This window comes from Melopsittacus undulatus, chromosome 2, assembly GCF_012275295.1.
Source record: "Melopsittacus undulatus isolate bMelUnd1 chromosome 2, bMelUnd1.mat.Z, whole genome shotgun sequence".
Lineage (NCBI taxonomy): Eukaryota > Metazoa > Chordata > Aves > Psittaciformes > Psittaculidae > Melopsittacus > Melopsittacus undulatus.
The window spans coordinates 67,595,521-67,620,691 of NC_047528.1; the positions used below are offsets into that span (position 1 = coordinate 67,595,521).

At 42.7% G+C, this 25,171-nt stretch overlaps 2 protein-coding genes across 2 annotated transcripts in view; one reads left to right on the top strand and one right to left on the bottom strand.

The window, feature by feature from the left end:
* The first annotated feature begins 782 nt into the window (after positions 1–782).
* On the top strand, positions 783–14,160 carry NIPA2 (NIPA magnesium transporter 2). The gene is made up of 8 exons (XM_034059977.1): positions 783–1,047; positions 3,657–3,713; positions 8,504–8,564; positions 8,964–9,186; positions 10,672–10,728; positions 11,490–11,580; positions 12,135–12,295; positions 13,187–14,160. Exons 4-8 carry the CDS (start codon positions 9,048–9,050, stop codon positions 13,822–13,824), a joined length of 1,086 nt encoding a protein of 361 aa, XP_033915868.1. The 5' UTR covers positions 783–1,047; positions 3,657–3,713; positions 8,504–8,564; positions 8,964–9,047; the 3' UTR covers positions 13,825–14,160.
* A 3,057-nt stretch (positions 14,161–17,217) lies between these two features.
* The window catches only part of CYFIP1 (cytoplasmic FMR1 interacting protein 1), a 78,904-nt gene continuing 70,950 nt past the window's right edge, over positions 17,218–25,171 (bottom strand). The window contains exons 27-31 of the mRNA XM_034071142.1: positions 21,320–21,392; positions 20,175–20,269; positions 18,958–19,196; positions 18,296–18,443; positions 17,218–17,833 (exon numbers count right to left, since the gene is read on the bottom strand). Of these exons, the coding sequence (XP_033927033.1) occupies positions 17,669–17,833; positions 18,296–18,443; positions 18,958–19,196; positions 20,175–20,269; positions 21,320–21,392 (720 nt within the window). The 3' untranslated portion in view covers positions 17,218–17,668. The remainder of the gene's footprint in view (positions 17,834–18,295; positions 18,444–18,957; positions 19,197–20,174; positions 20,270–21,319; positions 21,393–25,171) is intronic.

Consider the following 25,171-nt stretch of genomic DNA (forward strand, 5'->3'; position numbering starts at 1 on the left):
TTCTCATAGACCCCCTGTAAGTACTAGAAGGCAGCATGCTAGCTCTCCCTGGAGAGCTCTCTCCAGGCTGAGCAAGCCCAATTTGTCTTCAAGCTGGCTTGTCAACAAGCCTTTTCTGTCTTCATAGGAGAGACTCTCCAGCTCTCAGAGCTGGATTTTGGCAGTGCTGGTTACCTAGACCTCACGTTACAAGGCAGATGCATAATGCCCCCTTAAATAGTTTTGTAGAAACTCAGGAGTCCTCGGAGTCTAAAGCTTGTGATGATTGTTCAAGGGCCTTTGCTATAAACTGACAAGAAGTATTTGTCTAGCTGTATGTATCGATTCTATCAATGTGAGATTGAAGCGGGTTTGGTTGTAGAGCATGCAGCATTCAGCATGGGCTGAATTATTAAATAAGCTTAATAGTCCATGCTGTTTACCCAACCCTGTAAAACGCCTTTTACTGTGTACGGTTTGCAAGTGTAAGTATTCCTTTCCTGCCGGAGTGGGTACCGCGGGCTTTGCCTGCGGCAAGACGCAGGAACGCACTGGCTACGGCCGCAGGGACCGGAACGGCTGCGCGGGTCTGCCCGCCCCCCGTTACGGGCAGGTCAGCAGCCGAGCGTGCGCACGGCGGAGCCCTTCGCAGGGGCGGTTCCTCCCTGCCGACCCGCGCCACCCCCCGGCCGCCGCTGACCGGAGAACCGGCGGAGCACATGCGAGCCGCTAGGGGGCGCCCCAGGGAAGGGAGAGGGAGGGGCTATGGGAAGAAGCACATGATCCGAGCGGGGGGGGGGGACGTCCGTCCCCTCCGCGGCCCTTCCGGCGGGCGCTGCCGGAATCAGGGAGGCCGTCCCCGGGACACCGCTTGTCCTCGCTTCCTGCTGCCGCTGCCCACCCCGCCGCCGGTCCCCCTCCCTCCCCTCATGGCGGTGGAGCGCTCGGGCACCGGCCCCTCCCACTGCCCGCTCCGGCCTCCCCCTGCTCCGTCTCCTCCTCTTTGTTCGTGCGCGGCCGCGGCCGCGGGGTCCCTCCCTGCGGGGATGTGAGGGACGGCGACCGCAGGTAACCGGGAAGAGGCGGACGGACGGACCCGCTGTGGGGAGGGCTGCCGGCTGGTTGCGGCCTGGCTGAGGGGTGATGGCGGTCCCGGCCGGCCTCTCGGAGGGCGGGGAGCGGAGGGGAGGCGGTGGTTGGGAACCCTCGGGGTGTCGGGGGCGGGCGGTGCCTGCGACCCACCCGGCCGGAGTGAGGGCCCCGCCGCCGGGAAGGGCCCTGCCAGCCCCGCCGCCCAGCTCACCGGCTGTTCCGGCATCTGCCTGCCTTGTTGCTGTCTCCTCGGGAGCTCCGGTACCCGGGTGCCTGTCTCCCGGCCCTCTCCCCCCGAGCCGCCTGGGTTCCTTGGTGTTCGGCTCTTTGGGTGAGGAGAGAGCGGGCAGGGACCAGCCGTGCCGCCGCCGGGCGGGTCGCGGTGGTTGTGTGGCTGTCACGGCGCTGAGCCCAGGAAGACCTTTTGCCGGGCTGGTTCCTTCGTAGTGGAGAACTTGCGGTGGTTTGGGCTCTCAAGGCCATGATTAAAACCCCCAAATTTAGATATTTGTTAGGTTCTCTTGCTGGACAGAATCGTCAAGTTACAGTATGCCAGTCCTGCCAGAGCTGTGGTACTTAATGGAGTGTGTGCATTGCTCATCAGGGAGCTAAACCAGTTTGTCTTCGGTTTGGTTCGGGAGTGAGTTTAGCTGAGGTTGAGGATTGTGCAGCTTGGTTCCAGATCGACTTCAGCAGAATCTAAGAGCCCTGGCAGTGCTTTAGTCTGAGGTGGGCAACAAAGTAATTTTAGCTTTGCATTGTAGTTCAGAGCAATGATTTGTGTTCATTCATACACTGTGAAGGTACAGGCTGGGTCTGACTCTTTAGTCTGTGATTATTTTTTTCTCTGACCTTTTTCAACCAGTCAACTTCCTCTATTTTCCAGCAACATCTTTAAGTAACGTGATTTTTAATTGGAACTTAATAAACATAAGTCATCACAGCTCTTTATGATTGCTTTTGGTGTGCCTCATTGTATACAGTTAGGGGTTTTCCCTCCTGAAAGGTAACAAAGAGCATTGGTAGGAAATTATTGTATAAGCCCTTAAGAATTCAGTTTCACACCAGTTCTGCTTTTGATAAAGTTATTAATTCTCAGGATAAAAACCCAGCAGAGAGGAGGTTGTAACAGATGATCAGTCATGTCAGAGGAGTAATAGTGAGTAATGTCCTGAATTCGAAACTGCCCCTCTTAAATACAGAAGGTAGAACAGTGAACCTGTGCTCGTGACTCATCCTACTGAGAGTGGAACCTGTGTAGTAGGTACAACGAAGTTGAAGCAAGTCCTGTCATCATCTTTTGACAGACTTCTAGGAAATACAGTCAATATAGTATCATCTACAAAGCACTGTCTGTAGCAGGCATTCAGTTAATGAACGACAGTCTGATTTAGTGAAGGTAGTTTATAGCTTGATATGAAAATGCTTTGATTGAAGGTCATTCTTTTTGTAGAAGAGAATAATTACAAATAGCAAATACAGAGAATAAGATGTATGAACTTTTTTGGTGTGATGTTTTTGTTTTCTGCCAGTTTCTGGAAATGGAATGTTAGTTGCTTTTGCTTTATTCACAGAAATTTGGTATAAAGGATCTTTCCCCACAGTGTAACTGAAATTTTTAAAATGGGTAACTTAACACCTGTTAACTGTTTTGCTTTCTGAGTACTTGTCCTAGTGTCTCTAACGCTGTATTTTATGTACGCATATATATATATATAACGTTTTTATAAATAAAGTATTTTTTTTTATCCTGCCTATGTAATATGTAGATAATTATAAGCTTGCGCACTCATTTGACAAAGCTGGAAAATTGTATCTGTATTGGAGCAGTTTTACAGTGCAAAATTGGAGGCATTCTTTCCTAAATAATGTATACAGAATCTTTGGGTACGGTATGTGTGCATCTTGGCCTTTTAAAGAGGCACGTGACTATGTTTTCAACCATCAGCATTTATCTTAATGCTGTGTTATATCTGTCCTTTCAACGTTCTCTCTATATGTGTGTTTAAAACATGTTCATGAGTGGACAGAACATAAGAGAGGAAGACTTGGATTAATGATTTAGGTATATTTGGGGGATTGCAGTAATCTTAATGAGAATATGTTTGTGCTCATACTGCCCACCTACCCAGAGTTCTGTGTATAAACATCCTCTGAAAACTCACCATACCAAAGCAAATAATTAAACCTTTATATTAATTCTTGTAATAAAAGTGCCTTAGAACTTAAGTTAGAGGATGAAACTGAAAGGACTAGGATGGTATTTCAGCTCAACTTTAGCATGTATCTTCTGAAGAGTAGCTTAGATGGCAAGTTAGTTTATTTGATTAGTGATGGTAAAAGCAAATATATGGAATAACTGTAATGCTTCAGGTGAGACATACCTAAGAAGGGTCAAATTTAGAATCACACTACTTTGTTATTCAAGTAAAATCCTGTCCTTTTTTTAAGTGTATATGAGACAATGTACAGTCTTGTGCATGAAAATGAAATTAACTTGAAATGATGGACGTAAGTTTTGTTGTTTTTTTTTAAGCTGAATTCTTAATGTGCCAATTAATGTTATTTTTTAACTTCTATTTTAGAAACCTAACATTGAAATATTTAAGAAGCGAATGCCTCTGGATTTTGGAACAAAATTGGTACGTATAATGAGCCTTTGAAAAGCTCATCACTGAACATTTGTTTTTTTGTTGTAGTGTTCCTGTTTCCTCTGGTTTTATGCCTGTGGAAAGGAAGAAGGGAACATGTAATAGTTAATGTGACATACAGCAGTCAGTGTGTATTTGTTAAAAGCAACTTGGTGGTTCAGCCCCTTTTTCCTCCATGAATAGCTAGGAGGGCATTAAATAGGTGCTTTATTTCAATGATAGAAACATAAAACTTCTCATGAAGCTCTTGTAAATAAACAGAATTGGAAATAAAATACCCCAGAACAGTACAAAAGATGTTTAACCTGGCTGTACCTGGAGTAACTATTACTAATGTTTTGTCAAAACATACCTTTGTTGAAAAGTCGTTGCATGTGAGTCATGTTGGAATCTTGTGTTGTTTAATATTAGTGATCTGGCTGAAAGGACAAAGAAACAATTAGTGGCATTGAGCAGAGAAGGGTTGACAGTGTTGTAAACTCAGGTGAATATTTTCAGGAAACATCTCTGACAAAGAGTGATGCTTTTTAGATGAGGAAATGAAAGCTGTTATGTCCAGGCAGGAATAGTTTTCTATCCATATACAGTTTAGAGAACAGTGGTTTTGTAGACAAGAATTTAGAGCTTATACTAATAGAGAAGAGTCAACAACAGATGACTGCTCAGGAAGAGATAAGAAAACCACCTGTTTTCAGTTGTACGAGAAGTAGTACAGCCTTCCACGGTTACTTGCAGCTAAAATATGTGTGCAGCTTTGGGAGTTGCTTTTCATAAGAAAAATTAAAAAGTGGGCTATTGGGAAAGAACCTGGGTGGCACAGCAGGAAGTGCCAAGCGCCTGACTTGCACAGCAATGTGAGTAATGTTGATGTGCAGTACAAAGATAAAGAGATTAGTATCTTTCCAAGTCCAGGGTGGACAAACACAATGGTGTTTGGTAGTCAAAGTGAAGTTCTAGATAAAGATCATTAGGTATTGAGAGTTCCTAACAGCAGCAAAGCATGGCTGTGTGTTTGTGAAGTTTCCTTTGCAAGTATTTCCTAAGAGGAGCTTGTCTGAATTATCTGTACTGAGAAGAAGCAGCAGTGAAAGATGCTGTACATAACAAAGGGCTGAAGTAAATGGCCTGTTGAGGTCCTTTTTACCTTAATGACATTATCCTGTCACAAGAAGATCAAGTTTTAGACAAGGAAATTGTGAATTCTTGTGTGTAAATAATTTAGCATATGGTTATATTACTTCTAGGAGAAAAGACTGTCTGCTGAACTCTTGAGGGGTGGTGGCCAAGTAGGCGAAGTCGCAACAATCCACCATGTTTACCAACTATTGCTTCCATACAATGTACAGCTTGTGGAAGTGATACTAATTTTCTTTGGTTGGGAACTCCCTCATACTTACTTACACTTTTAAATATAAAATATTTCATCTTCTAGTGTTTCTGAATATTTGGGGAACTTACTTGTTACAATAAATACATAACATTTTCTGAGCAGTGTGAGCTGCTTTGGGGAGAAAAGGACTTTTGAGCAAAGAGACAAAAATGCATGATCTTGTGTTTTCAACCAGAGAGTCTGTATGTTGTCAGCATTTCTGACACTTCTCAGTTAACGTCTTGAGCAAACCTTGTGGCTAATCTGGACTTGCTTATGCCCAACATGGGTTTTGGTGGCTTTTTTTCAGAAAGCTTTTTCTCCCACCTCTCCCTGTCTGATAACCTTCAAACTCAGTATACATTCCTTGTGTTGTCTGTCCCTGCAGTGTTGTGCACTGAGAGTTATGGCTCATAATACTGGAAGATCCACAGGTAGTTCATAAATGGGTGGTTATTTGAGGCACTGTAAATGTTGCAGCTTCTGGGGATGGGAAAGTCTCATCCCCTCATTACATCTTTGAAATCAGAGCAGCAAACTAGTATTCCTCCATAAAACTGCCAGTCTTGAATGGATGGAATATTCTCTGTGTTAATATCAGCTGTGAATTTAATTAAAGAACCTTTGCAGAATTACACCAAATAGAACTAAAAACACTGCCAGCTTTGTTTAACTCCTGCATTTTCTGGCTTCTCACCTGCTTATGACTTAGTAGTGGCACTGGCTGCTGGAATGGAACAGTTTTGAGACACCCTGAAGCTGAAACATGACAATAGTATTTATTCCAGAAACTGCTCATTTCATGACATTTTTGTATTTCTAAAGATAATTTTTCTTGATTATATTTATGAAGATGCATTAGTTCCTCTTCTTTTACTAGGTGTTATGGTTAGAATTAAACCACTGATTTCTTGAAGTGTAAAACTTCCTCTGTGTGCTATTGGTTTGACTTTGCAGCTGTACATGTGAATTCTACACATGCAAATTGCATCTGTGCTGTATGCAAAGTGAGCCACATCTCTTCAGAGAAAAAATTGTGTTCACCATGACTACATGGCACAAATGGTCAGAAAATAGAGACATACATCTGTACAAACCTTAGGTGGAAGTACAGCAGTCCAGCCCAAATAGAAATGGGACTGGCCATGTCTGCGAGCACACATAAACTTAGCAAGAGGAGCTGGCAGTAATTTGTGTAAGTGTTTTAAGATTTGACTTTTTACAAGATTAACAAGATGGTTGACAGGGAATTAAAAACTTGTTAATGTATTTGGGATTTGGGGGAGTGCAGAGCTACCAGTTTTGAAGTGTAGCATCCTTAGGGTGTTTTTAAGTCTAAAATGAGAAAATTACCTGTTAGCTCACAAGTTTTCCTCATTCTTCTGCAGTCAGTCTTCCTCTGATACAAAGAAAAGCAGCCTGTGCTTCTCCCTTGTCTCTGAAACGCAGTGGGTGGAAGATACAGGGTGGAACTAACTGGTGTTCTTTACCTCTGTCAGAAATGTTTTTGTGTAGATGAAGCTATGCAAGTCAGGGAGAAGAAAAAAAAAGTTGTTTCACCAGTATGGTTTGCTCTCTCTTAGTAAAAAGGTACTAGTAAAAATACTCCCAATAGTAATATACTAGTATATTATTCTGGTAATGCAACTAGAGTAGCAACTGTTGAAAACACTGGTAGAGGAGAAAAGCTTAGCAAAAGTAGCTCTCCCCCAGGTGATGATATACCAGTATAACATGAGTTGGAACTAGAACTCTCATAGCTTGATGACCTGAACAGTATGACTTATGGCTGCCAGAACAGATGGTAAAGGGAACAGTCACAAAAGTCTAGTGATGTCTTCCTCACATTAAAAAAAAAGGGCCTGTATTCTTCGGGGGACTGAAAGTCTTGCTTTGAATTCAAAACCGGAGAACTATTTGATGCAGTTAATGAGGTGGCTTGTTCTGGTCTGTCTTCTACACTAATGTTTTATCTTTTTTGGTTTTGCTTAATAGGTTACTTTGTATCATGCAAGAATCTATTTAAGTTTGTTTTTCAGAGTTGCTAGCAAATGAAAGCAAACTCTTGCAGTTCAGTTGCTTTTTTTTTCTTTTTTCCCCTACAAAGTAAGATACTAAAAACTACTATGCAAGGATTTGAGGGAGGAGGATTTGAGAATTTTGAACCTTGGATCTTGCAGCTTTTGGAATAGTGCTATGTTGAGTGCTTATTAAATGGAACTGTTTTCCTCAAGTTTTTCACAGATTAGCTGGATGCAAGTAGGAGGATCTAGCTCTACTTTTAATATTAATCTACCTATAGTTATCTGCTAGGCTTCTACAGGTGTAGCAAACCTATCAGAGTTAGAAGTAAGGAAGTACAGGAAAAGGTGGTATTGAAAGAAAATAGATTTTGAATGAGCAGGTCCAGGACTCAGAACTGTGAACTGGTATGAGACCGGAATCTGATTTGATCTAGTCCTGGTCTCCCAGTGGGTGGGTCCATCTCTGCCTGGGCATGAAAGAGGATGCTTGATATTGCAGTACCTTGACACCAGCATTGTACTCCCTCTTAGGGAAGTTGCTCCTGTATCTGAGTGTTGAAGTTGTGGAATCCAGATTGCAGTAACCACTGAAATGGAAACATTTTATTCCATCCTCTCCTTTCTTTCCTTTTAAATCAAAAGCTTGTTAATGCAGCTTACATCATATGCCATGCTGCTGAATGTCTGGAAAATAATTGCTTAAGGAACCAAATGCTGGTCTCGGCACATCCAAGATTGGTGTTCCCAGGAAATATTTTTTTTTTTAATCTACAGGTTGGGTTTGTTCCCTTAGAACAGTTCCCTATACTGTCATAATTATCAGCTGTCGTGAAATCAAAGACTGAACATAGTTTTAATTTTCCTCAATACTCTAGAAAGTTTAATCACCTTGAATGGACTTTGAGCTTTATTTTTCTTTTCCCAGTTTAAAAATTATTTCTAGAGATACCTTTAATTCAAAGTCTTGTGTGTTAAATGGAGTCTAGGATAGCCTCATTGCAGGATGTAACAGAAGAGATGCACTGAAATAAATTTGCTTATTAAGCTGGAAATTGAGCATGTAAAATCCGGATTTCTAGTCTAAAAAAATAGTACCTTCTAGCAAGGTGTTGTTGAAAGTCTTCCCTACCTTAGTTTGGACTCATAGCAGGTGAGGTGAGAGTCTTTCAGCTGTAAACTCCTAATTGTTACTGTAGCTCAACTGAAAAGATGCTTCATATAAGCATGGGAAACTAAAATAAATCAACAAAGAGATGCCTTATTTCTGTCCCAGATTCCCCTGTTTGTTAGAGAGTAAGTGCATGTGCACACATCTCAAGCTAGTTTGTGTTACGATAGTTACTACATGACTAAACACTCACTGTAATTTTCTCTTTCATTTTTTCTAGTGAGTTTGTATGGAAAAAATGCTGTGGCTGTTCCCAAGCTCTCTTACAAACTGATTTCAATGTAAGTAACTTTGATCGGTATCATCAGTTACATGCTGTGATGGACATAGATTCTGGGTACTTAATGAAAATAGATTCATAGATGTGGGTACTTAATGAAAATAAAAATAAATCACACATCTTTCAGTTTTTCTTAATGTTCTCAAAGAACTTTTATTTATTTGGGTTTCAGTTTTTATGTTCCAGATCAGAAGCCCTTCCTTCTGTATGTTCAGACTTGTTAGTCACTCTTCCATGGTTCAAGCTTACACATGCTTCAAAGATTGCCTTTTTTTGTGTTTTTTTAAAGCATTCATAGCAGAGATTATTTACAGGAGAGCCAGTCACATGAGCTGTTGAGGATTTTCCTATGGAGTATGTATTTCTATCAGGTTAATTTTGATGTGCTTGTTTTGCTCAGGTTTCAGTGTTGCATCTTCATGTGTTGAGTAACAGAAGTTCTACTGTTCCTTGATCAATGTGACAGTCTGTAGTAGTTTACGAGATGAGCCAAACTCGTGGGAAATATGACTTCTGTATTGGTCTGGTGTTGGCTATGAGTTCCAGCATTTTCATTGGAGGAAGTTTCATCCTAAAAAAGAAAGGCCTTCTCCGGTTAGCTAGGAAAGGCTCCATGAGAGCAGGTAAATACGTGTTTAAGTTTTGCTGTTTAACAGAAGATTACTAAACTTATGATCTTGTTTTGACTTTGTTACATGTATATGAAAGCTAAAACAGAGAGCTGATCTGATTTTACCTGGGGTGTCAGACACACCTAACTGTGTGCTATGTATTATTTAATGTGTATGTAATGCCCTCTAGGGACACTTGTTGCAGGATTCCTTTGCCATGTCAGTTAAGTCTAAATTGTACTTCCAAAGTGAACTTGGAAGCAGCACTCTTAACTACATCTACGCTCCCGAATGAGTGAATTTAGGAGCATGTTAGTGGCCTTTGAACTAAAAATCACATGTAATAATCATGTGTAACAGGTAGTATCCCTCAAGGGTTAATGCTGGAAGCAATATGATTATCTTCATCAGTGACATACAGTGGGATTGCATGGAGTCTGAGTGAGTTTGTGGATAGAACCAAGCTGTGTGGTGCAGTTGATCACTGGAGGGAAGGAGTGCCATCCAGAGGCGCCTTGATAGGCTTGAGGAGTTGTCCCACACAAACCTCATGAAATACAGGAAGGCCAAGAGTAAGGTCCTGCAGCTGGTTTGGGGCAGTCTCCAGGATTAGTACAGGCTGGGGGATTAAGAGATTGAGAGTACCCCGGGGAGAAGGATTTGGGGGTACTGGTGGATGAAAAGTTTGACATGACCTGGCAATGTGCACTCACAGCCCAGAAATCCAGCCATATGCTGGGCTGCATCCAGAGAATCTCCCTCTACTCTGCTGTAGTGAGACTCCACCAGTAACAGTAGTACTGTGTTTAGCTCTGGGGCCCCCGACATAAGAAGGAAGTGGGCTTGTTGGAGGGAGTCCAGAGGAAGGCCTGAAAGAGTTGTGATTGTTCAGCCTGTAGAAGAGAAGGTCCCAGGGAGATGTTATTGTGGTCTTTCAGTACATAAAGGGGCTTAAAAGGAAGATGCAGTGTTTGTTTGTTGGTGGTGGTGGGTTTTTTTTACCAGGGTTTGTAGTGACAGGACAGGGGACAAGGTTTTAAACTGAAAGATGTGATTGGGATATGTAATTGATGTTCCCTAGTTCAGAATGGGGAAATGAGACTGCATTTCACATGTTTGTACCTGTAGTCAGCCACATAAACCACACATCATTTCCCCAAGGTAGTGGTCTGGTAAGAGGCACATAGCTTTTCATGATGTTACCATGAGCTAAAAGAACTATTTTCCAGGATCATGCAGATATGGTCATGCCATTTCTAATAGAAAATAAATAAAATAACTGGTTTTCAAAGTAGGTTGTAGGAGGCATATTCACTTCAGAAACTTAAGATGCTTTATTTCCAACCCTTGTAACTATAAAACCTAAGTATCAAAAAGCTGCCCATGGGTTTTAAGGGACTGGGCTATGAGCATGTTATGGCTGTGTTATCAGTGATGGGGCTTACTGTTCGTTCATGTATGTTTTTAATGGAGTAACAAACATTCTTTCAATTTTAGGTCAAGGTGGTCATGCGTACCTTAAGGAGTGGCTGTGGTGGGCTGGACTTCTTTCAAGTAAGTAGCAAAATATCACCTGCATTATATAATCTAAGTAAATAACTATACTACAGATGGCAGCAGTGATTACAAAAGTGAGATGGGATTCTACAATGTACGGTAAAGCTAACTAACTGGTGGTTTGATGGGTGCAGCTCTTACGATCTTAATATAACTTCTTTAACAACAGAAGTTCTTTCATTAACACAACTGCCCTCTTTGGGCAATGGAACTAGGGAGGGATTTGGTTTTCCTGTATCTCTTCACCAGCATATGCATCCTGGTTTTTGCCTTAGTAGAGAAATGCCTACATACACAGGATTCTTTAGATGGAAGCATATTTTGGGATGATGTCAATTTTCTGAACCTTTATTTTTTGTTGCTTTAACTCTCAACTTACCAGCTGTGTTCAAAGTAACTGTGATTTAGTGTATTCATTGCCCTGGATCCTGTTATTGCAGATGTCTCCATGTAGCAGTTCATCAGTCAAGTTGACAGGCTAGAGAGCTACAATGTAGACATCAAAATAAAACAACTTCTGATTTGGCTGAACTAATTGTAATAATACCTGTTGTAATCCCCCAGCCTTCTTTTTCTTTTCAAATCAATAGCAGGGGTTGAGGGGTGTGTTCTGCTATCACTGTTAGCAGAACACCATAATGAGAGTTTTCCAGTGTTCCCTTACTTGTGAATACAGGAACACTTGCAGTGATTCACAGATGTGTTGTGTAAGACAGTCTTAACACCTTTTTTTGATTGTCATTATTATCATTCTGCAGTGGGAGCGGGCGAAGTAGCCAACTTTGCTGCCTATGCTTTTGCACCAGCTACGTTAGTGACTCCTTTAGGAGCTCTCAGTGTTCTTGTAAGGTAAGAAACCCAAACAGAAAGCAGTGTGATTTCAGAAAGAGAAGTAAAATATTTATTTATTACTGTGCTACTGAAATGCAACGTGTCTTGTTCTTAACAATAAATAAAGGGTGCTTAAAAACAGCAGGAGTGACTGTAGGTTTCTCCAAATGGGAAATTACTATGCTGTAAGAGTTCTAGTGATGCATCTATGCCTCAGTCTGTGAAAAGTTATCGTCTTTTGCATTTCAAATCCACATTGCGTACAACAGAATAGTATTTTAATTCCTAAGGAGAATTAAGATTTTTGTCTTTAAGCAATTATTTTTACAAGTGCTTACATACAGAGCTTTTAGTAGGCAGCATAAAAAATGGGGTTATGGGGAGAGATGCCAAATACTGATGGGTTTTCTGTCCATAGCAAGTATCTTAGTATAGGAAATCAACTGTGTAGATATTCTTTGGCTGCACATTGTATATGCAAGTGACTTGTACAGTCAAAGCAACCTCTAAGTTGATGAGCAAATGAATATTACTAATTTCCTGTTTGCTGGTGCATTTCATTTTCTTCTTAGTGCCATTCTGTCATCCTTCTTTTTAAATGAAAAACTTAATCTACATGGAAAAATAGGGTGTTTGCTAAGTATACTGGGATCAACTGTGATGGTAATTCACGCTCCACAAGAAGAGGAAGTAGAAACCTTAAATGAAATGTCCCACAAACTAGGTGATCCAGGTAAGAGATGCTGGCTTGGTATGTACGCAGCCAATTATTTCTTTATTACAGCTTCATTACTGTTGCTTTCATGTTCCAGGAAGATAGCTTAGGTCTGCTTCATGTTGTTCAAATGAAGTAAAGATTTGAATTCTGTGGCATAATTCCATAGGGAGCTTTGCATGATGCCAGTGAAGTTGTCTGGCCTTGAATAAAATGTCTTGATGCAAACCAGAGACGACAGTTTAAACAAATGCAACAGCACAGTTGGATAAACACAACTTCTGTACAATTTGATTGAAGTGTGTCAGTCTCCAAGGCCAAATTTGAGCTACGCTTAAAATGAAAAAAGGAGGTGTTGCGGTGTCTGCTGAGAAGTGTAATCCTGGAGACTAGCTCCTATGCTTACATGAAACATGGAAGATGTAAGAAAATACACATCTTCTAAATACTACATATGCAAACATGATTCCCATGTTAAACATGAGCGAATAACCAGCACAGAGATTTAAAAGCTGATCTTGAGGAATGACCTGATTATTGGAAAGCTGCCAAGGAACATAGCAGGCTGCCAAAATGTGCCTCCCTACAACACATTCTGACACCAGCCTGTACCCAATGGCATCTACTCCTTGGTGAGGCTGTGTGTAAGGCAATTCAGCAGTCTAATCCTGTTGTCATCTTGCTGATAGACTGCTAAAGGTAATAGAACGTGCCTGAGTTTCAGTCTTGTTTTTGCTAGCTAGCTCTAAATTGGTTTAACTTCAGTGTTGGTAGAGTTACGAGAACCATCCTGAACTCCTCAGTTTAAGCTGAGCTGTTTGCATTGTTAATGAGTGTTTTCTTGGTATCTCTAAGATGCTTTTGATAGTGTACATAAATAACAAGATTTATTTTCCCCCCCAACCCCAGGTTTTGTGGTCTTCGCAACCGTTGTTGTCATTGTGTCTTTAATTCTAATATTTGTGGTGGGACCTCGCCATGGACAGACCAACATTCTCGTGTACATAACAATTTGCTCTGTAATTGGAGCATTATCAGTCTCCTGTGTGAAAGGTTTGGGCATCACTATAAAGGAACTCTTTGCAGGAAAACCAGTGCTGAACCATCCCTTGTCTTGGATTCTGCTGCTAAGCCTTATTGTCTGTGTGAGCACGCAGATCAACTATTTAAACAGGGCTCTGGATATATTCAACACTTCGATAGTGACTCCAATATATTACGTAATCTTTACAACATCTGTTTTAACTTGTTCTGCCATCCTTTTCAAGGAATGGCAACACATGGAGGCTGATGACATTATTGGCACCTTCAGTGGCTTCCTGACTATTATTGTGGGGATCTTTTTATTGCATGCCTTCAAAGATGTGAATTTCACCCTGGCAAATCTGCCCGTCTCTTTGCGGAAAGATGACAGAGCAGCAAATGGTACTTTGCCGAGCACGTACGACTGCTTTAATCATGATGAAGAAAGTCTGGCCTGTCTGGGTGAAATGCAGTCCACTGAGAGCCTCTCAGCCAGGAGAAATGGAAGTCTGTCAGCCTTCTGAAAATAGCTACATGGTACTTAAGAACAGTTCCGTAACTCTGGAATATTTTTTTCTGCCGTGAAACGTCTGAGCTTGTCTGGAAAATCATGTACTTTTTAACAGTATGTGTAGACAATCGTTAAGTTTGATTAGTTTGGATAAAGAACACTGAAGGGGTTTTTATTTGCCTTATTTTTACTTTAAGAAGAAATACTAAAATGACCTCAGACCACAGTTGGGTTTGTTGCTTAAGTTATGTGTAAATACTTTCATTTCATTCTTCTGTTCTAAGATGTATTGCACTAATGACAGTTTTATCAAAAATAAATTGCTTTATTTCTGCATTGGTGGTAAAAAGGGTGTGGTGACCCTGGATGCTTTGTGCTTGTGCCCCAACTGAGTACTGACTCCTAACCCACAATAGCTGCAGTAACTACTCTTGTCCCAGTTGTAGAAGAGGAAAGGAAAACCTACAAGCAAGCAGGAATAAGCATTTGAAAATACTGCTTCACTACAGCTGGATTTACATCTTACCAAAGCCACCTTGCACCTGACCAAATCAGAAACTGGTGCTGGCAGCAACAATAAGGCAGGAGCTTCTGCTCTGCTCAGATGGGTGAGGCTATGGTTCTTCCTGACAGTTTATCCCGCCCACCCCACTGCAACAACAGAAAAAAAGCTACTCCCTCTTCTGTAAGAGGTCTGCTTGTTACAGGATCATAGAGTCAATTGGGTTGGGATCATCTAGTTCCAATGCACCTGCCACGAGTAGGGATACCTTCCACGAGACCAGGTTGCTCCACTCCAATCCCCATCCAGCATGGCTTTGAACACTGCCAGGGATGGGGCAGCCACAGCTTTAGACAACCCCTTCTAGCATTTCACCACCTTCGTAGTGAAGAACTTACATATACAATCTGAATCTCTCTTCTGTCAGCTCAAAGCCATTTGCCCTTGTTGTATCACTACATGGTGTTGCAAAAAGTCCCTCGCCAGCTTTCTTGCAGGCCCAAATTAGGTACTGGAAGGCTGCTAGAAGGTTGCCCCAGAGCCCTCTTCTTATAGCTGAACAAGCCCAACTTTTCCCTTTCTGTCTGCTGCACTATGTTGCAATGGCTCCGTAGAGCTGCTCTGTCATTCTGATGTAATAGATTGAACTCAAAGTGCAGTTTTGTTTGCACAGTTACTGGCTGTGACATAAGTTTTCAAAAAAAGTCCAAAAATTGGAACATAATGTCCTTGCTTTAAACAGGGGTGCAGCAGGTGGGTGGTAATTTAGGTTTGCAAAAGCAGAGAATAAAAATTGGTGATACAGTTTCACAAGAACATTTCTACCATAGAAATTATTTGGGACAGACCTAACAAGTTACTGCTGTAAGTGCTTACCTTTTAAGAGTATAATTTAAGATTATTACTATGGCAAAAAAACAGTTCCCACTATGGAGCAAACTCTGCCACATTCCCTTGATACATGTCATATGTTCAGGAGGGATGAAGGTGTCAAACAAGAAAAGGTTCTATTACATTTGGGTTGAAGAAGCGGCTTTTGAACTTTTACCTGATTTTAAGGAACATCACAGACACACAAAGAGCACAGTGATAGGGAAAAAGTCAAATGGCCAAGGAGTCACTGAACTTTGGGCTGCCGCTTCTGATACCAAAACACCAGCCTGGTCAAAGAGTAGGTTGCAGTGTCATAAAACGGAGTCTTTCACTTCATGTTTCAAGAGGCGCTTTGGCCTCCAGCCCCACTCTTGATAAGAAATAATTGAAAATTAAAAACTGTAACTTTGGGGCACATTGCTGCATTCTTCATTTTGGATAGAACGACATTTTACCAGGTGAAGAGGGTTTAACTCCCATCTAGTCTAATAATCCTGTTGGAAAAAAGTCACCTACCTTTCAAAAATGGGAAACAAACTTCTCATAGGGCTAATATCTGAATTCTCTTAAATTAGTACTAAGGGAAATAGTAATCATAAGGTACGTACAAATGCTAGTAGTTTTAAGATGTTAGAGGCCAATTCTCTTACTGCTGAAAGTGAAGTGGTAAGCATTAGAACATGCTGTACTCACATTATGATTAGTTATTTGCAACTAGTTTTTAAACAAAAAGTCCGTCTTGATTAACTATTTCTGCACCACAGTGCCAAGCCAAAGCCTTGGGGGTGTGAGACATCCATAAGCCAATGATGGAATCAGCAAATTCAGAAAGTTGCTCATTGCCTTCACTGAGGCCTGAAGCACAGGGAGATATGTGGTTGACTACAAGTCTTCTAAGAACTACAAAAAATGTTTCTTGAAGACACTGGCTGTTAAGCCTCTTGTAAGAGGAATCCTACAACAAGCTGTTGTAACAAAGCATGAGCATTTCCTACTCTCCCCCCTCCACACGGTAGCCCTGTGTGCACTGACCACAGCAGAGACCATTCCGGAACAACGGCTCTCAAGCACCAATATCCTGGGTAAACCTGTGGTAGTGGAAGCTTGCTTTCAGACTGCTTGGCAAATCCCTGTCCTCTGTTTGCTGAGGAATTTCAGTTTATTTCTTTTCTCAAAATCCCATTCCCTGCCACTGCAGTAACTGCATGTTCTTCATCTCCCATATACTCTGTCACAGACACGTGTTTCCACCCATTACTGGACTTCAGGCTGTTGCAGTCAAACATGTGAAAAGAGCTAAGCAGAAGAGGTGCTGTAACCTAACCTTGAACTAATGAGAAAAATGGGTTCTCAAAGGGATGCCTTCTTGGTTTAACACTCTAGGTTAGAAACAAATAACAGTTCCAGGAATCCCTCTCCTGCATGAAACTTATAATTGCCTGTTCGTGCCTGTTCCAGCCATCTTAACGCACATCTGCTTTGGGTTGACCCTAACAGCTGACCGAAAAGCTCCTGTGCTAGGACCCAGCAGTAAGCAAGCAGGCTTCTGGCTGAAGTGGTGGCTTTAAAATCCAACTTTTACAGCTGCAAATTTTTACAAACAGTTTCACTGATGCGATGTTTGCATAATATAGAAAGTGTAATTAAACGAACACTTCCTGTAAGTAAATCACAGTTAACATCCTTAGGGCTTATGTGCTGGGATAGATTACACCTGCTCACTGTAGTTATGATTCTCGTAAAAGAACTACTCACCACTTGTAAATATGTGTTTTGGTACGCAGGTACCTATCCCCGACCAAAATAGAAACTGAGTTTGAAGTCCTCATTAAGAAAAATTAAACCAGTCGCCATTTGAACCAATCCAAATACTGCCTGTTAAAAAGGTCAGAATACTATCAGTCAGTTAAATAACTGTGAAACAACCACCTTAATTAGCCTTCATTTCCAGCATGACTGATGTTGGGGAACAGCTTTGCAAAGAGGAAAAATAATCAACTGACAACAAGAATTATTCACAAAGCACCAGCGCAGTTTGTCCGTTGTTTCTTTTTAATAAAGGCTAATTAAGCAATTAATGCTCCAATACAAACAATTAGGAATTGATTTCTAAAGACTTTTTTTCTAACAGAACCCAGTTTCTTATCCTCTGTAGCTATTGTTTTGATACCTTCAGGGGAAAACGATGCCAGTCCAGCCTAAAATGGCCAGCTCAGTACAGGAATGTGAAGAGATTGCAAAAATCTTTTAGTCACAGGTTTTTAATCAAAGTGTATAAAATTTTAGTCTAGAAAAATAAGTATGGATTGTATACAGTTACTCTGCTTGGAGACTGGAGGGGACAGTGCACCATTCAAATGGCACAGGCGTACTGAAAAATGCAGGCGAGAGATTTCCTTAGAACTCTTGCTGTGGGTTTTTGTTGCTTTTTTCCCTCAGACTTTTAGCTTAAAGAGGTGCAAAGTGTCATTAGGTGGGAAGTCTAGTTGCTGGCGAGGGACTGATGAATAGGTGGCTGGAAGCAGCGTACGTGTTCCACAGGTGTGCCCTCTCCATCACCGGACTTCAAATACTTGTCCAAAATAGCAATTATTTCATCATTTAGAATCTGGAACTTGCGAATTCTCTCAACCATTTTCTTCAAAGGCTGTAAGAAAACAGACACATGGGAATTAGCTTGGGAGATACAAAGCTTTAGCTAACAAAAGCAGCAAGTGCTGTTACCTCACCTCTCTCAGCAATGTTCTGAAAGTCTCCATTCCCCTGCTAATCCAGTGAAAATCAAGGTGTGTTTTGGGTTTTGGCAGAGCTGCCTTTTGTACAAAAACCGGCAATTTACAGCAGCCTTGCAAGAGTTTGAGATGTAAAGCAGTAGGGAAATCCCATGGGTTCAGAATATCAGCATTCTCACCAACCAGTCTTCAAACTTCAGTACTAATACCTTAATCTTCTGTTCCTAAAAATACCAGTGCCCTCATTTGTCAGCATTTCATTCTAAAAAGTGATTGATACATTCTACTGGGACCTACATTGTATCCCAGTACAAACAGCTCAGATTAATTGCTGTCTTTATCACTACAGCCAACACAGAACAAAATTTTCAACTCACCACATTCTTTATAACCTCATCTTTGCCATCATGCTTTTGGACTTTCAACAGGTGGTAGCAGAAATCCAGCACATCAAAGCGACGCTGCTGTCCCAGAAGCACAATGATCATACAGCCAGCCCAATGCAAGCCATCTCCAAAGCACTGCCTGGAACAGGAATCACCATGTAAACCACGTTTCACCTACACCTTCAGAAACATACCATAGAATCATAAAATGATTAGGGTTCAGGGCCAGGTTGGACAGGGCTTTGAGCAACCAGGTCCCCTGCCCACAGCAGTGGGACTGGAACTAGATGATCTTTAAGGTCTCTGCCAAGCCTAACCGTTCTGGGATTCTGGGATTCTGTATAAGGTTAGTGTCTGTAGTGGTATGACTACTATTGAAAGACACGTGCTAGGGCCTGTTTGCCATAAGACAGTTCATTATACACTGGCAATACTTAAACAGAGGGTTATTTTAATTAAGAACACAATAATATCTGTGTTCATGGGTGCTTAGGAACCACTCATAAGCCCCAGTGATGGCAGCACTTTCCCTTACTTCTGCACTAAGCTCTTGCAGACAAACGGCTTCATTCTAGGCTCCCTAGCCAGTTCCAGGGAGGACAAGCAAAGCACTGTTGCCCATAGGTGGAGTGCTGGCAGCTGGTGGTACGTACTCCACAGTGAACTCATGTGTTCCCACGGGGATGCAGTAGACAAACTGCATGGCGCTCCAGAGGCGATGGAATTCCACACACTCATCCACATGCATCACCCCATTGCTGGGCAGGGGCCCGCGCCAGATGGGATCATCCAGGAAGGAGCGGATCCTCGTGAGGATAACCTCAAACATGGACAGGCCGCAGCACAGGCGTTCTTTCGTCAGCAAGTCCCCTTCCCTTGCGATTGCTATTTGCTAAGGTGGAAAGAAAGACAGTGCAAAATCCTAGTAAAAGCCACCTGACCACAAGACTATACTTAAAAACCTTTGCAAGCAGACAGGCTGTGAGTAACACTAACTGCAATAATCCTGATCCTGGAGACTAGTCCCAGGGAAGTTTAAAGAATTCTTTGCCTGAGAGGAGACAGAAAGCAAAACCAAAGAGCTGAGTGCTCTGCTGTTAGTATGCACAGTAGCTCCTGCCTGTGCTCTCCTGCTCATCATGGTTGCTGCTATTACAGATGGAAAAGCTCTTAAAAGAGCACAAACAGGCTCAGATAAAATCCACAGGGGGCAATGCCAGTGAGGGCTTGTCCTATCTTGTGCTGCTGCAGTGAGAGCTCACTCCTATTACAGCAGCACCTACTGAACTGCAGCACCTATGATGACAAAAGCAGCCTGAAACTCTGTTTCTACTGTTCACATCTCAATTGCTTGTAAACTGCTACGGTTAGCAGGGAATTAATGTACCCCCCAACCGAGAGAACGGAAAATAGTGCTGAAACTGCAAAGGCCATTCAAGAATGTTCTCTTTGGTGACTGTTTCCAGGACAGCTCAACTCAAATGGCAGTTCATTTTTCAAGAGTTTCTAATCATCTGGCTAAAAGAGGAATAAACTGGTTTAAAGATACATGCACACACACACAAGAAAACTGATTGCTTTTGGTGGAATTTGCACCAGGACCTCTCAGGCTGGCCCTTACACGGGGCAGGGTATCAAGCAGTAACAGACATACAAATCAGCATTTTTCCCAAAACGTGTCACTTCCACCCCAGTCTGAAATGTTTTAAACTTTCGAGCTTCAACAACTTTACCAAATCCATGGGTCTAAAAAATAATCCTGTTGTGTGAACAAGCTGGATGTGCAGGTTGAAGTTGACATGTGAAGGGATGGGGTTTCTAGTGCTCAGAAATGTCTTGAATTACTTTTGACACAAATGAGAGAGATTACCTGGGGTGTGCCTAGTCTTTCAATGAGAGGAACCAAATGCAGTGGAGCATATTTTGATTCCAGTCTCTTCATTTTAGCATCAAGCCTTTCACCCTCTGAAAAATAAAATAAATGGAGAGAGCACTGATAAATTCCAATTAAGCAAGAAAAATTCTTATTTTCATGCAGTCTTTATTCAGTGCAGAAGAAAGCTGGGTATTTTTACAGGTAATTTCAGTTCTAAAAAGCTGGTTAATCTTCAGAGTGCTTTTAGAAAAATAGTTCTTTATACTTCAGAAAGTTGCATTGCATGTGCAAACAGAAGGAAGGATTAACTAAATTCAAGAAAGAATATAAGACTCTATCATGCTGCTGCTGCTAATATATTTGACTCCCACTCATACTAATACAACTAAATTGTCCTTATCACACATAAAATGCTTTATGACTCTAGAAGGTGGCATACACCAAAGGTGGAATCTTGTGTATAGCAAGGCTTACAAAAAAGCACTTAGCAACCCCTTATCGCTGGCAAGTAGGAAATATTCTCTGGCAAATAGGAAAATGCTATTTACAATGGTCTGGTTCATTTTATGCAGAGATGCAAGTAGCTGTGGTGAGCCTGAAAATATTCTCAAAGATTTTTAGCTGACAGGATTTCTCCGAGTAGAACTAATCAGCTGCTCCAGCAGTGGGAAACAGAGAGGGAAGGAGACAGAGCTCACTTTCTGATAATGAAGGATGAGGAAAAGAGGTACTAAAGGAAGCAATCCTGCAAACATTCACTACTGCATGTCCAGTTTAGTAAAAAAGAATGTGAAAAGTCTACTGGAACCAGGGAGCACTTGTATTTATTTACTTACTTGCTGACAGACTTCCTATACCCTGTATGATCAAGACATAGTCCTACAGAAGGGTGGTATCACCCTGGGTATCCATCCCACTTCTCCCTATTACAGCATTCCTCCTCTTCCTCTAGTAATTTGCACTGAGACTTGCTAAAAGGCAGGTATTTTTCAGCCAGGCAAAGAGGCCTGAATGTGTTACCTCTGTTCTGCAATTAACAGTGCTGTTGCGAAAGATGGCTGTGGATGCTCACCAAAACCACAGCGGGCAAGAAAAGTGGAAAGCATTACCCAAGGAAGGTGTTTTTACTTAGCCAATACCTTTGACATGAACTCTGGGCAGTATATTTTGGAATGGCGCCGCGTGCAAGAGGTCACACACTTCCTCTAGAGACTGGAACACAAAAAGAAACGAGAGGCATTTAGGACCAAAGAATCCCCAAACCACACCAGATTCCCTAAACGGGATCCAAAAACATATTGACACCACCAAAGGAACACCAGAGGGCAGCCAGCCTCCATCACCATAGCACAGAGCTGTGCCAGTCTTTGCTCTCCTCACAGGATCACTCCCAAAGACAATTCGATTTCACCTGGTTGCCCTGGATTCCCAAACAGACTCCAGCAGCTCACCTCCCACCCTCAGCTGGCAGTTTGTAAAGGACAGGGTATTTATTAAAAAGACTAAAGCAGAATGAGTAATTTCGGTGTGAAAGCAGCAGACGGCTCCTGTGCACACTAGCTGGGAGAAGGAGATGACTCACTGCTTGGTTATTTTTACCAGTGCTATTCCCACAACCTGTTATCATGGTGGGAGCATCTCCCCACCAGGCGGGCTGAGACACACACAGCAGTGGTGAACCACCTCTCACAGAAGTATTGTACATACAGCTTTAGGGATGGGGAAAGGGAGACAGATGTCTCCTGGCTCTTGGCTGCTGTATGTATGTGCAGAGAAAATGCAGAGATGACCAGAAGCATGTGCATGACTTTGCTGAGCCCCTCTCCTCATTTTTGGAGCCAAGGTCCTGCTCATTTGTAATCCCTCAGTGCCAATACTGCAAGAAATGTTCATCAGCCATAACCTTGGCAAGGCCAGGCTACCAGAGCTCGTGTGCCTTTCCCGAGTCTAACTCCTTGATGTCAACACCATGGAAATGGATGTACAAGACAGTCAAGACCCACCCACTCCAGACCTACATTTTTCACTGGACTTAAGTCTACTTTAATTATGATGGATGATCACAATGGAAAAATACTTAAACACATGACAGGACACTAAGGCACCACTGAAGGCAAAAACAAGAGGAGGGGCAGCAAAAGTATCACCAAGGCAGTCTTCCCAAAGAAGGTACCACCAGTGGTGGTGTCACTTTGGTACACCCTCAGGCAATCCTTCTAGGAGGTAGTGAGGGCCTTCACCTGCCTGTCCTTTCACCGCTTACCCTCTTAGCCTGAATCCAAAGTAATCCATTTTCTCATTTAGTTTCAGCTATTCCATTACTGACTACAGGTTTGGTGCTTCCCACCCTGCCCTCCAATTACTCTCCACCATGAGGGAGGAGTCCTCTTAACACTATGATCAGGACTCTGAGGAACAGCATGTCTCCATTACCTTATCTAACATCAACAGCTTTAGCACACCCTGAAGAAGGAGTCTTACATGAGGGTTTATTTCTGTACAACGACAGGCCCCCAGCCAGCTTGCTTAGGAAATGACGTAGCTGGTTTGCAGTCAGCAAAGATCTCTACATGATGGGCACCCAAACCTCAGCAGCACTGTGTGCTTGAACTGTGTGGGCAGATCATCCCGTATGCACAGGCAGGGAAAAGACTCCCCACCCAGTTCTCAAGGGCACAACATGGTTAAAGGAAGGGAAGACCCATCTTTCCCTCCATAAGCACCCAAAAGCATGAAGACAAATGAAACATCTGGCCATTTTGTTCAGATAGTAATAATGTGGAAGAACAATGGGAAAACTAGAGGTAGGAATAAAGAGCAATTGTAGCACCATGTTCTCAGAAGCAGGCAGCTTTGCATGCTGTAAGGTAGAGTCCAGGCATATAGGAAGACACTGGGCACGTTTCACAACTTTGTTCAAACTAGGACAGGTTAATATCTGGCAGAGCCACTGTCACCCATCCAAGCACCAAGAAGGATGTCCACATTAACTTTTTGATGTTGGCAGATGGCAACAGGAGTAACAAGCATACAACAACACAACACACTGACATAAAGAGAGTAGCCATCCTGTGACTGACTGCAGGAATGCTATATGTGATCATAATTTACAATGAAGGTCTTAACACAGAAACATAAAATAGTTATGGTTGGAAAGGGCCTTAATACAATCTAGTTCCAACCCACCTGCCGTGGGCAGGGACACCTCACACTAAACCATGTCACCCAAGGCTCCATCCAGCCTGGCCTTGAACACTGCTAGGGATGGAGCATTCACAACTTCCCCAGGCAACCCATTCCAGTGCCTCACCACCCTCACAGTAAACAACCTCTTCCTTATATCTAACCTGAATTTTCCCTGTTTAAGTTTCAACCCATTCCCCTTTGTCTTATTGCTACAGTCCCTAATGGACAGTCCCTCTCCAGCATCCCTGTAGGCCCCCTTCAGATACTGGAAGGCTGCTATGAGGTCTCCACACAGCCTTCTCTTCTCCAGGCTGAACAGCTCCAACTTTCTCAGCCTGTCCTCATACGGGAGGTGCTCCAGTCCCCTGATCATCCTCGTGGCCTCCTCTGGACTTGTTCCAACAGCTCCATGTCCTTTTTGTGTTGAGGGGCAGGATCACCTCCTCCGACCTGCTGGTCACACTCCTTTTGATGCAGCCCAGAATACGGTTGGCTGTTCTTTGTCCACCGAGTGGTCCATCCATCAAATTGATGTCTCTCCAATTTAGAGACAAGGATGTTGTGCGGGACAGTGTCAAACGCTTTGCACAAGTCCAGGTAGATGACATCAACTGCTCTACCCCTGTCCATCAGTTCGGTAGCCCCATCATAGAAGGCCACCACATTACTCAGGCTTGCTTTGCCTTTAGTAAAACCGTGCTGGCTGTCACCAGCCACCTGGTTGTTTTTCATGTGCCTTAGCACGCTTTCCAGAAGAATCTGCTCAGCACAGAGGTGAGACTGACTGGTCTGTAGTTCCCTGGCTCATCCATATCCCCCTTTTTGAAAATGGGGGTTATATTTCCCTTTTTCCCATTGTCAGGAACTTCACCTGACTGCCATGATTTTTCAAATATGATGGACAGTGGCTTTGCAACTTCATTCGCCAGCTCCTTCAGGACCCACAGATGGATTTCATCAGGTCCCATGGACTTGAGCACATTCATGTTCTTAAGATGGTCTCAAACCAGATCCTCTCCTACAGTGAGCCTAAGGTCTTCATTCTCACAGTCCCTGTGTCTGCCTTCCAAGACTTGGGTGGTGTGGTCAGAGCATTTGCCAGTGAAGACTGAGCAAAGAAGTCATTCAGAACCTCAGCCTTCTCCAAATCCAGGGTAGCCAGTTCTTGTGGTAGCTTCCGGAGAGGGCCCACATTGTCCCTAGTCTGTCTTTTATTTGCAATGTAACTACAGAATCCCTTCCTGTTATCTCTCACATCCCTTGCCACATTTAATTCTAACTGGGCCTCATCTTTCCTAACCTGGTCCCTAGCTTCCCAGACAACATCCCTGTATTCTTCCCAGGCTGCCTGTCCTTGCTTCCACCTTGTATAAGCTTCTTTTTTCCCTGCAGGCTTCCTCAGCAGCTCCTTATCCATCCAAGGTGGTCTCCTGGCCCTCCTGCTGCACTTCCTTCTAGTTGGAATGCAACACTCCTGAGCTTGTAGCAGGTGATCCTTGAATATCAACCAACAGTCTTGGGCCCCACTGCCCTCTAGGGCTATATCCCATGGAACCTTACTAAGGAGGTTCCTGAAGAGCCCAAAGTCTGCTCTCTTGAAGTCCAGGGCAGTGACCTTGCTGCACGCTCTTCTCACTGTCCTGAGGATCTCAAACTCAACCATCTCATGATAGCTGCATCCAAGGCTGCCTGCAGAGTCACATTTCCAACCAGGCCCTTCTTGTTGGTGAGCACGAGGTCAAGCATGGCACCTCTGCTTGTCAGCTCCCCTATTACTTACAAGAGGAAGTTGTCTTCCACACAAT